Source organism: Tursiops truncatus, chromosome 3 (genome assembly GCF_011762595.2).
Source record: "Tursiops truncatus isolate mTurTru1 chromosome 3, mTurTru1.mat.Y, whole genome shotgun sequence".
NCBI classification, from domain to species: Eukaryota; Metazoa; Chordata; class Mammalia; order Artiodactyla; family Delphinidae; genus Tursiops; species Tursiops truncatus.
This window is the reverse complement of record NC_047036.1, coordinates 115,193,027-115,206,591: the sequence shown is the minus strand read 5'-3', so window position 1 is coordinate 115,206,591 and position 13,565 is coordinate 115,193,027. Positions and strand designations below refer to the sequence as shown.

At 39.4% G+C, this 13,565-nt stretch overlaps 1 protein-coding gene across 1 annotated transcript in view; it reads left to right on the top strand.

Annotated features, from left to right (window-relative positions):
- The window catches only part of ETF1 (eukaryotic translation termination factor 1), a 28,234-nt gene that overhangs the window by 6,518 nt on the left and 8,151 nt on the right, over positions 1-13,565 (top strand). The window contains exons 3-4 of the mRNA XM_019924499.3: positions 11,960-12,135; positions 12,512-12,651. Coding sequence (XP_019780058.1) covers positions 11,960-12,135; positions 12,512-12,651 — 316 coding nt within the window. The remainder of the gene's footprint in view (positions 1-11,959; positions 12,136-12,511; positions 12,652-13,565) is intronic.

Sequence of the window (13,565 nt, the reverse complement as noted above, 5' to 3'; positions counted from 1 at the left end):
TTCTTTGAGCTTGGGGTTGAGGGTGTGCTCAGTGTGGCAAACCTTTCAGAACATGTTTGGTTGTGAGAAAACTTAAAATGTGGGTTTTGTAGCAGGGCTAAATGGTTTTAGATCCTATTTAAAGAGAAGGAGAAATCTGCCTCGTTTCCCTAGACCTACTGCTGGAACTGTCCCTCTGAGAACTTGGGCAGCAGAAATTTTTTCTGAGTCCAGCCTGTTCTCCAGGGATCTCAGAATAGAACCTTCTTCTAGAATACATTCGATAGGTGTCTCTTAATTCTTCAGCAGCCTGCTCTTTTAGTGGTGGGGGAGAAAGGATTTAGAGGGGGTTCAAGATTCTTCTTTCCAGCAAGTTGGAAATTATGAGATTTCTCTTTGGGGCAGCTGTCCTCAGAGAGCATGATGAAGTTCCCTCTGATAACAGCTTTCTCTTATGCCACTGGACATACTTTGAACCCTAGCTTACTGCCTATCAGGAATGAAAATTTCCTCTTTTTTTTTTTTCTTTTTCTGAACAGGTATCTTTTTCTTTGAATGTAAGTGAATTGAGATAAACAATGATTGCTCTTTTTCTCACTTCTAAACATAACTGAGTTTGATTAAGAGCCATAATTTCATTATTATTCTTGTGGATACAAAGATAAAAACACTTGATTCTTGTACGTTGATAGATTGATCAAGCTTTCTGTGCTTTAATCCAGCCGTCTCTCTTTTATCTCCTTAATTTGTATGTAATAGGTGTCTTATAAGTATTTACATGTTCGCTTTGTCCTTTTTTTTAACCTCCAAGTTGTTTTATATCTTTTTTAACACCAATTTTTAGACATGTAGCTTTCATCCAGTGTATACTTTGTCTTTACTCATCACCATCTTTTCTACCCAGTTCAGAGGACTTGACATTTTCAGGTGCCTGACAACAACTTCTTGTCATGCAGATAACTTGGGGAGTACTGGTCCTGTACTGTTCTGTTTCCACATTTTTGTTTTATCCTTTAAGGTCTCCTTTAGAAGAATGATCCTAGTCAAAACAAAAGATTGTCTTTTTCTTGCCATGTCTGTGGCCTTGTAAATTAGATTTTCCCCCGAACTCACATCTAAGTATATGAAAAACAAAGCCCACAAATGTATTTTTTACTATTAACCAGTCAGCTTACAAGCTTCATCAAACATCTGCTGTAGGTTGGACATTTATACATTTAGGGGAGCAGTGTGTAATACCATGAGAATGGTCTGACACACAACTTTGGAGTGATACTATGAACCATTTCTGGCCCCAGAATAACCTGGTACATGTTGAAGGAGATGTAGTGTAAGCAAATGATTTGGGTCTTGAATGAGGCATTGGGCATTGTCAAAAACGGAGAGATTGTTTAACTACTTGAGCAGATTTCCTAGGCAAGTCAAGTGTTTCAAAGAATGTAACTGTGGGCATTGGTATTATTTGGTTGATACAGTATCTTTGATACACTGATGTAGTGGAGCTGTAACTGAACTGAGACTTTGAAATGGTCATTGAAATTCATTCTTGATTAAAAGCCAGTTAGCCTAAAATTAGATTCAAAAGCTTTGTGTTGGGCTTCCCTGGTGGCGCAGTGGTTGAGAGTCCGCCTGCCGATGCAGGGGACACGGGTTCGTGCCCCGGTCCGGGAAGATCCCACATGCCGCGGAGCGGCTGGGCCCGTGAGCCATGGCCGCTGAGCCTGCGCGTCCGGAGCCCGTGCTCCGCAATGGGAGAGGCCACAACAGTGAGAGGCCCACGTAACGCAAAAAAAAAAAAAAAAAAAAGCTTTGTGTTGGTCGATGGTTGGTGAGCTGTTGGGGTATTGAAATAGTGCAGAGTATTTGCATATATGTGCCTTGTTGGTAAAGTCGGCTTGACAGAGTTTGACAGTCCCAACACCAGTTTGCCTTTCAGTGTAAATAAACTTTAGGGTGCAAGTACTGAAAATGTACTGATCCCCAAACATTAATTCATTAATACCTCTGAATATTTTTAGCTTTTTACTGAAGAAGAAAAAAAGTTTTCTTCCTATTGGGCTATCCCATTCTCTGGCATCTTCTGGCCTTTATGACTCTACTTAAGAAAGAAGGCTCCTCGGGAAAGACAGGGTTAATCAAATAATGAAACTAGTTTTCTGAAGATGGGTTGAATAGCATACATTTTGGCTCCTCACAACAGCTCTGTGAGAAAAGCTATTACTGCTATTTCATGGATGAAGAAATTTGAAATACAGAGAGATTAAGTAGCTTGCCTAATACCACAGTCTAGTACGGGGCAGTGCTAGATTCTGTTCCCACTTTCCTGATTCCAGAGCCTCTGATCCTAACTATTGTACCACACTGCCTTCCTCTTTGATTAGTATTTCTTTTGCTGAATAGAAACATCTATTCTCTTCTGAAAGGAGGATTCTTGTCCAGGGAGATCTGCAATTTACTAGAGGGAGCAGATCTGTGGAGACCGAGGAGCAAAGATAAAAGGGAAGAGGCATGCTGTTTGCAAATCTACCCTAGGAAGAATTTGGGTACTGAACATGTTTGTTTTTAATGAGCGTCATTGGTGAGGGAAAAAACTTAAGTTTTAAATCCTTCCCCAGAAGCTCATTTGTGTATTAGAAAGAAGATTAACAGGAAGGCTGTGGCTTTTCTTTTATTTGAAAAGTACTTGCGTAGTGGCCAGAAAAGATAAGAAGTGGACTTTCTCATTTATACAGTCCTGTGTAGAACACTGGTTGTTAGTAAGTCCCTAATGTTGGTTGTGATTGATATCTCCTGGCTTTGCACTGATGTGAGAATGCTAGAGAAATTTTCCAGCTTCTGCTGCTCCCTGGTGGAATATTCCACTAGGTCGATTTGTTTGTTTTTAGTTTTCTTTTTATGACAAAGTAAATTCCTGTAATTGTAGAAAAAATACTCCACCAGATATATACATTTTTGTTTTGGAGGACAGCAATCCTAGTGCTTTGAGGATAAAATGAACCTTCTGTAAACTTTACTTTCTGTAAAATATTGGGACATCTTGAGTTACTGTATCCTCTAGGATAGAGACTGCTTTAATGTCTCAGCATGTTCAGATATTGGTACTTGTCCCATCTGGTAATGGCATCTAACCCTGAGGTCAGTTGCACAAAACCAATTTCTAGTAACTTTGTCTAGCCTCTTTCAACAGTAACAGAATCCTGCCTTAGTTTGGTATTCTGCAAGCTCTTTATAAAAAGCAGCCCCATCGACCTCCTACCTGCATCATAGGTAAGGTGGGGGGCAGGCATCAAGGTGAGGATGAACCAATTAAAGGTGGCAAAAGAAGGCATTCTGAAAGTGTTAGTTTTGTTGTGTTAAAAGACTGATGGGATGGTGTGAGCATTTTAGTGAGGCTAAAGCAGGGACAACTAGTCATTTCTAGGCACATGTTAGTTTCTCTCCAAAGACTGTCAAACTTTTAATTGGTATTTTATTTAGTAGTTTAAAATAAATCTCTGGCGTCCGCTTAGAAGAGACTATATAGAGAAGACCCTATTTTTTATGTTAGCAATTAACCATTTATTCATTCTCAAATGTTTGAGCATCCACTATGTCCTGAAATGAGTTCTGCTTTCAATAAGTAAGTGTTGTTTCACTGTTACTTGGTGGAAGAGAAAACAGGTCAGATCTTTGAAGTGACTGATAACCAGATAGAAGTGACTGTCTCTGAATTATATCAGAATATTTAACCCATGCCACAGCTGTAAGATGAAGCCACTTAAGCTATTTAAAGTTTTAGAGGGAAATGAATTTCTTTATTTCTCCCTTGTGATAAATTACAAAACAGCTTTAGCGTTCTGACCATATTGTTTTGAACTGTTTTGGTTTGGTTCTTTTGTTCTGTTGGTAGATTTGACAGGTCCTGTAACCCAATAAAGGTGATTACCACCTACCACAAAGTCAACTATTATCTCCCTCTTTGGACTTAACTCAGATTCAAAGAAGACTACAGCACCACCTAACAGTGTTGCTCCCCACCTCACCCCACCCCACCCCGCCCAGCTGTGCTGTGCCCTTAATTCTGGTTTTTACTATTAAGGGCAGGGGGGTAGGGCACAAGAAGCTATCAAGTTCCATCTAGTTACCATTTAGCAATCTATCTGCTTCCATGCTAGGCAGTTGACATATATTCTCTTACAGAATCCTCATGACCTTGTGAAGTAAGGAGAAACTGAGTCCCAAATGGATTTATGTGTAATTTGCCCTAGGTTGTGCTGATAGGACAGGACATGAACCCAAATCTGTCAGATTTGGAAACCTGTGCTCATAACCACCCTCCTACTACGTTCCCATATTAAACCCATATAAAACCATGGTGAATAAAATGACAAAAGGAGTAGTAATTGGAGAGGAACTGATTGATTTTCAGCTGGTGATCCATATAATGTAGCTAGCTTAGTGAATCCCAGAAACACTGTGTCTGAGATTTAAGTTGAGGTTTGTGAGCTTGAAAAGGGGATAGGGGGAACCTTGGCCATCCATATCCTAGGCATATCCTAGACAAAGATCGAGATGAAAGCTTCTTGGGGGGCATATACTCTTAAGTCCCAACTAGACCGTATAGTAGGCAGTCTCTAAAATGTTCCTGCCCTAACCTGAAGGTAGTTCTATTATGTAGGAGTGATAAGATGGATGGCAGGGATTTGATGATAGGGTTCTGGCTGGAAAAAGTTGGGCACATCTGAGCCATCACAATTCACTGGAGTTGTGTTACTGCTAGGGTAAATGACAGCAGCTTACTTGCAGCACTTGGGCTCTGAGTTTCTCTTTAGGTAGGGGTGAGGTCATGGAATCTCCACGACTTGAGCTGGCTAAGAGGTCTGCTTAAAGGCATAGAAAGCAACCCAGACACGGTGATTCTTAACCCTAGTTGTGCATTAAAATCTACCTGATTCTGTTTAAATCAATCCATTTGAGAACTGAGACTCTCTTAACCCATAATCACTATCACCCTCACTCTCCCTGTTCATGAGCTACTGAGTCAGAATATAGAGGAAGGGGAGATCTTTTTGTACCGGAGCATTTTTGTTTTGCTTTTTAAGAAAGCTCTCCAAGGGTTCTGTGGCTCTCATGCAAATCGGGCAGTGGACAAGCTTGTGGGTACCACATTTTCTTCCTACCTACCTTTCTAAAGTGTTCTTGAGCATTGTTAATGATGAGCACTGGTGAGATCTTTACAGGTCAAAGAGTACCTAGATTTTTCTTTTTGTTTGTCACTCTTATGACCATCTGCATCAGCAGGCTTCTTTTTTTTTTTTTTTTTTTTTTTTTTCCAGCAGGCTTCTTGAATCCTGAGGCTGGAACCCTGAGAGCCATAAAGCCATAAAGCCATAAACATATGCCCCACAGCCCAGGCTTTGCTCTGCTTACCTTGTGTTTTCTTCTTTAGAGACCTTTCAGTCCTGACAATCTGAACCTTAAGTTTCCCTGTCCATAGTGTTTAGGGGTCATGAAACCTTGGATTGGGTAAGTAACTGGTGGTACTACTCTAGGGAGAGAAACATTCCTTTCAACGGTCACCTTTGAGAATGAGGGAACAGAAAGCTGTCAGCTATTTCTTTAAATTCCCTTCCTTCCTGAATTTTGTCTAGTATTATTTACTGTCCGTATTTAGTCTACTTACAGCTACTTCCTTCTGTCTCCCAGCTGTTTTATTTCTCAGAAGTTAGTCTTCTGGGTGGAAGCACTGCTGAACTCTTCTTTGAAAAGGGAAAGTGCCCCTAAAATGATGAGAAACAAGAAGGGATCTGAGAACAGAGGCCCTTGAGGCCTTACATGGCACATTGTATGTTGTGTCTTATTTTGCTCAGTTTTTACAACCTGCATGTGAATCATTGCTGTATACCTCATAATTCACTGGCTCTTGAATGAGAGCCTTTTGACTTTGGGAAAGGGACATGGTGACAAAGCAGAGGAGTGGATGAAAACTATTAAAATCAAAGGCATAGTTTGCATACACTGCCAGCAGCTCCTTAGTGAGAGCTTTATTTCTCATTCTCCCCTTAGGACTGTTTGCTCTACTTTAAAATGAAATACTCAGCTTCCTTGGTTTTATTTTGGTGTTTACACAAACTGGTCTAGCAACTTAGATTGGCTTGGGGGGGTGGGGTGGGCGGGGAGGACTATTTATTTTGTTTGGAAGCTTTCCTGGAAAAACTTTTTTTTTCTTAATTTATTTTTTAAAACCAGAAGCCTCCCTTTTTTTTTTCATTTTAAAAAATTTTATTTATTTATTTATTTTTGGTCACATGGTGCAGCGTGCAGGATCTTAGTTCCCTGACCAGGGATAGAACCCATGGTCCCTGCAGTGGAAATGCAGAGTCCTAGCCACTGGACTGCCAGGAAATTCCTGGAAAAACTTTAATTTTCTGTATCAAACCCAACATACAAAACATCAGAGATTATAATGTGGCCTTTAAATTTCTAAAGTAAAAGCCAGCCATTTAAATAATCCTTGTTTCCTCATCCCCAGTCAGGTGTCAGATGAATTCAAAAACATAAGGTTTCCCCCAGACTGGGTAGGGAGAGGCACAAGGGGAAACTAGTGAAAGGTAATTTTTTTAAACATTAGTCAAAATTCAAAATGAGTAAGAAGCCAAGACTAACTTTCAAGTAGTGTTTCAGATTTAGCAACTTGGTAGAAATCTACCAAACAAAATTTTTTGGCAAGCTATACTTCCAAACCATTTTTTTTAAGTGGAATCCTATAACAAGATTCTGTTCTTAGGTGTCTCTACCACTTTGTCCTCTCTAGGATGTTAAATGGATGTGAGTGCAAGGTTGCCCACCTCTGGTGCTATACAGTGAAGTTGCTTAATGGATGCTTATCTTCTTAACCTATCTGCAGTGGAAAGTAAATAGCTGCTTATCTTAAGGTCATTGCTTTGTCCTCCACCTGATTATCTTGCTTTAGGGATTTCCTTTAGGCATTTTGGGTTCACTCAGTTAATTTATCCCAACATCCTTTTTAGCCTCAAACTTTACATCCTTTGGGGTTTGGTGCACATTAGCTTCCTGAGCTCTGAGCCTTCACCCCTGCTATCCTTGGAGCCCCTTCTCATTACGTTTCCTACTTACTGCCTCTTTGCTCATTCCATCTCCTAGGAAACTATTCTGTAAATCAGAGCACATGAGCTTTTTAAAACTGAGCCCTTCTTTTGAGAAGTAACTAACTCCCTTGGTCCCTAAAGATTCCAAAAGCCCCAGGGTAGAGAAATACGCTCTTTTGAGAATTATTCATCTGAAAACAAATACAAGCCAGTGAAGCCCATATTGCAATTTAACCTGTCTTCTTTTTTCCCTGTCTTGTGTATTTTCATAATATACAGGTGGCACCTACAATCTAGAACAAGTTTAAAGTTAAATTTACTTGCCCAATTTTTCCAGCCCCTCCTAGATAAAGCAAACTCCTTTTTTCCTCTTTGGCCTATAAGATTTGGCAGAACTCCAGACAGAATTATCAAAAAGTTTTTTGGAAATTCCTCTTCAGGAACCTAGCAAGATAAATATTGGAAGTAAAGCAGTTTGTTACATTTGATAGCTGAAAAATAGGACCCAGAGCATACTCACTGACTGTAAAGATCATTTTTCTTTTTTTGTAATAGAAGATACCAGTTTGTTTCATTTGAGAATTCTTTTTCTGTCTAATTCAGAAACTGGAACACGGCCACAGGTAGAATTGTCTGAGAGCGATACATCTGACTTAGTGTAAATGTGTGTGTGCATGAGCAAGGGATTGTTCCGAATCAGTCTGGTTTGTCAGTACTGTATTTGAAGTTTTAGGTGATTTAAATAATGGAAGTAGATATACATTTATATAGGTGAAGAAATAACTATGGGTCAGGTGTGGTGTGTGGATATGCTTTATCTTATATGAAGTGTATCTTGGAAGCAGCTTTTTTTAATGATCATTTTCCTTGTGTTTGTGGTAACAACTAAAGCTGCTTATCATAAATTTGTTTGATTCTCTGGTTTGGCTAGAATATTTGCTCCGCTATCCAAGGGGTGGCAGCAGAGCACACACCATACTTTACCATGTACTGTTAATCGACTTGTAGTTCATTGGGGGAAGTATCACAAAGGTTGTGAACCAGCCTTCTAGATTTGGAGTAGATACCCCAACAGAAACAGTGCCGGTTTTGGAGACGGAACATTAGCTGACAATCTGAGAGCAACCATTTTGATAGTGGAAGAGCTTGATAGCCAGCTTGTCTCCTTCTATAAAGAAAACTTGTCTGACTAAGGGACTTGTGGAATTTACCACTAGGAGAAAACTTTCAAAGGGCAGGGTCTTGTGTAAGTGAGGTACCTTTCCAATGCTGGTACCAAGGTGCACATTTGTGAAGTTAATTTTACTCTAGAAAGGTAGTTTCCAGACACTTCCAGATTTTAAACAACTATAGTTATAAAGCTAATATTAGGGGTTTTCTCCACTTCTTGATGTTGTTCCCCTCACTGTCTCTTCCCTTCTTTCTTACGCCACTTGGCACATAAGCCCATTTGACTTAATACTGTACCCATCTTTCTAATTTCTTTTTCTTGCCAACTTCCACCAGACACTGGATATGTGAGATTACACACTCGGTGATTAGGGGAAAATTTAGGTGTTTCTGTCAGTCTTCCCAGTTTATCTAAAGAAAGCCGCCACCCATTTCATTATGACACTAATACTTGTAATGATTAAACTTGTCATAGCCTTTAGGGGCATGATCTATAAGAGTCTCAGGAAGTAAGTTTCCTACAGACTCATTAAGTATCATGTAGTAACAGTCTGTAAAATGATAATCACATTACTTAACATGCTTTGGCTCGTATCAAATCAGCTTTTGCCTTCAAAATATAAATTGTCTCAATTTGTTTATTTACTTATTTATTTTTATTGAAGTATAGTTGATTTACAGTGTTGTGTTAATCTCTGCTTTACAGCAAAGTGATCAGTTATACATATATACATTCTTTCTTTTATACTCTTCATTATGGTTTATCATAGGATTGTTTTAATTGATTTATTTTTGGCTGCATTGGGTCTTCGTTGTTGCGCATGGGCTTTCTGTAGCTGTGGCAAGCGGGCGCTCCTCTTCTTTACGGTGTGCCGGCTTCTCATTGCGGTGGGTTCTCGTTGTGGAGCACGGGCTCTAGGCACGTGGGCTCAGTAGTTGTGGCTCACGGGCTTAGTTGCTCCGTGGCATGAGGGATCTTGCCAGACAAGGGCTCAACCCGTGTCCCCTGCATTGGCAGGCGGATTTTTAACCACTGTGCCACCAGGGAAGCCTGATAATGTAGTTTTATGTTTGCTTCAAGGAGAACTAGGAATATTGAAATGAGGTATTTCTTAACTGGTGGTGCTACTAAGTATCTTGAAAATGCCCGGGTAAAAAAGATATGTTGCTGGCATCAGTATTAAGGTAAGAGTGAGGCTGGTGGCTGCTCATAAGGGACCTCCCATGTGACAAGGCCTTGGGGGTGTCCTCCATAGGTCAGGGTTTAGTCCTGGTTTTTAGTTGTAGAAACTTGAATTTGCTTGAGTACCCAGAGTTGATCAGACTTTCAGTGCATTGCTCTTTTTAATCAAACTCAAAAGTGATTAATATGTAAAATATATTTAGAGATACATTTATTTAGAGAGAGAGGTGTGTGTATGACACTGTGAATACAAGGCTCTCGTTTCCCATTATAAGGATACTTAGGGTGCTAAATTAGTGATTATAAATTTTCGTGGTGAGCCTGGAATTTTATTTATTTTTAATATTTATTTTTTTGGCTGCGTAAGGTCTTAGTTGTGGCATGCGGGATCTTTGTGGTGTGGGCTCTTCCTTCTGGCGCACGGGCTTCTCTCTTGTTGTGGTGTGTGGATTTTTTTTTCTTTCTCTAGTGCCGCGTGGGCTCTGTAGTTTTGCGGCACGCCAGCTCTTTCGTTGAGGCGCCCGAGCTCAGTAGTTGTGGTGCACAGCTTAGTTGCCCTGCAGCATGTGGGTCTTAGTTCCCCGACCAGGGATCGAACCCACGTTCCCTGCACTGGAAGGCGGATTCTTTACCACTGGACCACCAGGAATTTTAAAGGGAGGGACCAGGATATTAAATTGGTATTTCATCTAGACTTTGGAAAGATTTGTTGCACCATCCTATGATGGCATCATCCTCTGAAGAAACCACCAGATTCCAAGCCTCTGCCATAGACTCAAGGTCAAACTCCAGCCTGTTGTCACACCCTTATCAAAGCTTCTCTCTTCATTCCTTGGGGAATGAGGTGTTTCCCAAGAACCCCTTAAAGTGCCTTACTTCTTACATATTACATAACTAATATTCATTCAAATATTTGAGCACCTACCATATTCTTTTTTTTAATTGAAGTATAGTTGATTGTAAATCAAACTGGTGTACAGCAGAGTGATTCAGTTATAATACATATTTTTCATATTCTTTTCCATTATGGTTTATTACAGGATATTGAATATAGTTGCCTGTGCTATACAATGGGACCTTGTTGTTTATTTTATATATATATTAGTTTGTATTTGCTAATCCCAAACTCCTAATTTATCCCTCCCCCACCCGCTTTCTCCTTTGGTAACCATAAGTTTGTTTTCTACGTCTGTGAGTCTGTTTCTGTTTTGTAAATAAGTTCATTTGTGTCATATTTTTAGATTCCACATGTACGTGATATCATATGGTATTTGTCTCTGATTTCACTTAGTATGATAGTCTCTAGGTCCATCCATTTTGCTGCAGATAGCATTATTTTTCTTTTTTATGGCTGAGTAGTATTCATGTGTGTGTGTGTTTACCACATCTTCATCCATTCATCTCTCGATGGACATTTAGGTTGCTTCCATGTCTTGGTTATTGTAAATAGTGCTGCTGTGAACATTGGGGTGCATGTATCGTTTCAAATTTTCAAGTTTTCTCTGGGTATGTGCCCAGGAGTGGGATTGCTGGATCATATGGTAGTTATATTTTTAGTTTTTTAAGGAACCTCCATACTGTTTTCCATAGTGGCTGCACCATTTTACATTCCCACCAACAGTGTAGGGAGGGTTCCCTTTTCTCTACACCCTTTCTACCATTTGTTATTTGTAAACTTTTTGATGATAGCCATTCTTACTGTTGTGAGGTGATACCTCATTGTAGTTTTGATGTGCATTTCTCTGATAATTAGCAATGTTGAGCATCTTTTCATGAAATGTCTATTTAGGTCTTCTGCCCATTTTTTGATTGGGTTGTTTGTTTTTTGTTATTGAGTTGTATGAGCTGTTTGTATACTTTGGAAATTAAGCCCTTGTCAGTCTCATCGTTTGCAAATATTTTCTTGCATTCAGTTGGTTGTCTCTTTGTTTTCTTTATGGTTTCTTTGCTGTGCAAAAGTTTACAAGTTTGATTAGGTCCCATTTGTTTATTTTTGCTTTTATTTCTATTGCCTTGGGAGACTGACCTAAGAAAACACTGGTATGATTTATGTCTGAAAATGTTTTGTCTTATGTTCTCTTCTAGGAGCTCTGTGGTGTCATGTCTTGTATTTAAGTCTTTAAGCATCTTGAGTTTATTTTTGTGTATGGTGTGAGGGGGTGTTCTAACTTCATTGATTTACAGGCGGCTGCCCAGCTTTCCCAGCACCACTTGCTGAAGAGACTGTCTTTTCTCTGTTGTATATTCTTGCCTCTTTGTCAAAGATTGACTGTAGGCGTGTGTGGGTTTATTTCTGGGCTCTCGATTCTGTTCCATTATTCTATATATGTTTGTTTTTGGAGCACCTACCGTATTCTGAACACAATTCCTAGCTCTGGGTATACTTTGATTACAGTGGTGTAGCCTCTACCTTCATGGTCACCTTGAGAGTGATTTATTTCTACTATTTTAGGGGCGTCTCACTTTTAACTCCCTTTATTAATGGTAACTCTTTACTTATATGGTACTTAAACCTCTAATGCTATACTTTCTTCGACAGCAATGGCACAAGCATGATATCATTGATCATTCCTCCCAAAGACCAGATTTCACGAGTGGCAAAAATGTTAGCAGATGAGTTTGGAACTGCATCTAACATTAAGTCACGAGTAAACCGCCTTTCAGTCCTGGGAGCCATTACATCTGTACAACAAAGACTCAAACTTTATAACAAAGGTAATCTGGAGCTTGATCATTTACGTCCTCTACTTTGTCTTGGTTGTATTTTCCACTTCGATCCTGCCATGATGCTTTCGGTCACTAGTGTTTTCTTCACCCAGCCATAAGCATTGTCCCTTTGGTCTTTTTTTTTCCCCCTAAGTTATTTTTTGAAAGTTAAGTAGTATTCACTGTACTTAAAATAATAAATCCTCCTTTTTAAAACATCTCAAGTTTCACAATTAGGGAGAGAAATCTGCCTGAGAGATTTACAGATATTTCCACTTTATTTAAATTATGAGGGGCAGGAACAACAGGCTGTGGGAACATTTTCTATTAATTGAGGAAAATTAGCTGTGGATATAAGTAGAGAAATTGTTTGTGTTCTTTGCAGTACCTCCAAATGGCCTGGTTGTTTACTGTGGTACAATTGTAACAGAAGAAGGAAAAGAAAAGAAAGTCAACATTGACTTTGAACCTTTCAAACCAATTAATACTTCATTGTATTTGTGTGACAACAAATTCCATACAGAGGTAAGAAGTTCATCGAATATTTTCATTACCCGGAAAGAAACCCCATACCCATTAGCAGTCATTCCCAGTCCTCCCTCCCTACCCCCACACCCCAAGATCTCTCAGCTCTAGGCTACCCCTAATCTATTTTCTCTCTGTGGATTTGCTTGTGCTGGGCATTTCAATATAAATGGAATGATAGAATGGGTGGCCTTTTGTGCCTAGCTTCTTTCACTTAGCATGTTTTCAAGGTTCATCCATGTTGTGGCATGTATTTTGCTTCATTCCTTTTTATTACCAAATAATATTTGCCACATTTTACTTATTTAACATCATTTGATGAATATGTTGTTTCCACTGTTTGTTATGAATAATACTGCTTTGAACATACAAGTTTTTGTATGTCCATATGTTTTCATTGGGGGCAGGTATATACCTAGGAGTGAAATTTCTGGGTCATATGGTAACTGTTTAACCATTTCAGGAATTGCCAGTCTGTTTTAATTGTGCCATTTTACAAGGCTGGCTTTTATTTTTTTTTAATTATTATGGCACTGAATGATATGATCATTCAGCATGTTTGAGGAAAGTGCTAAGCTGGGTTTGAAGAACTAATTAGAAGCAAAGAAATAATTGGTTACCTGATCTCCATGTCTCCCTATGTATCCATGATACTTCTCTACATTTCTCGCTTAGTTTTCAGCTCACAGATTGTAAAATCTTTATTAGCAGGTCCATAAGAGCTTCCCCCGCCCCCTATAAAACTTTTGAGTGACAGAGCTGCCATAATATGATGAACATTAAGGGTGGAAAGGAAAACTCATTAGAGTGACCTAAATCAGTCAACAGTAGAACAATCAGGAATTCACAGCTGGCTCCTAGTTCAGTCTCTTGCCTTTCATCGACCTAGGGGAAAACCTCTACAGTGGAATTAG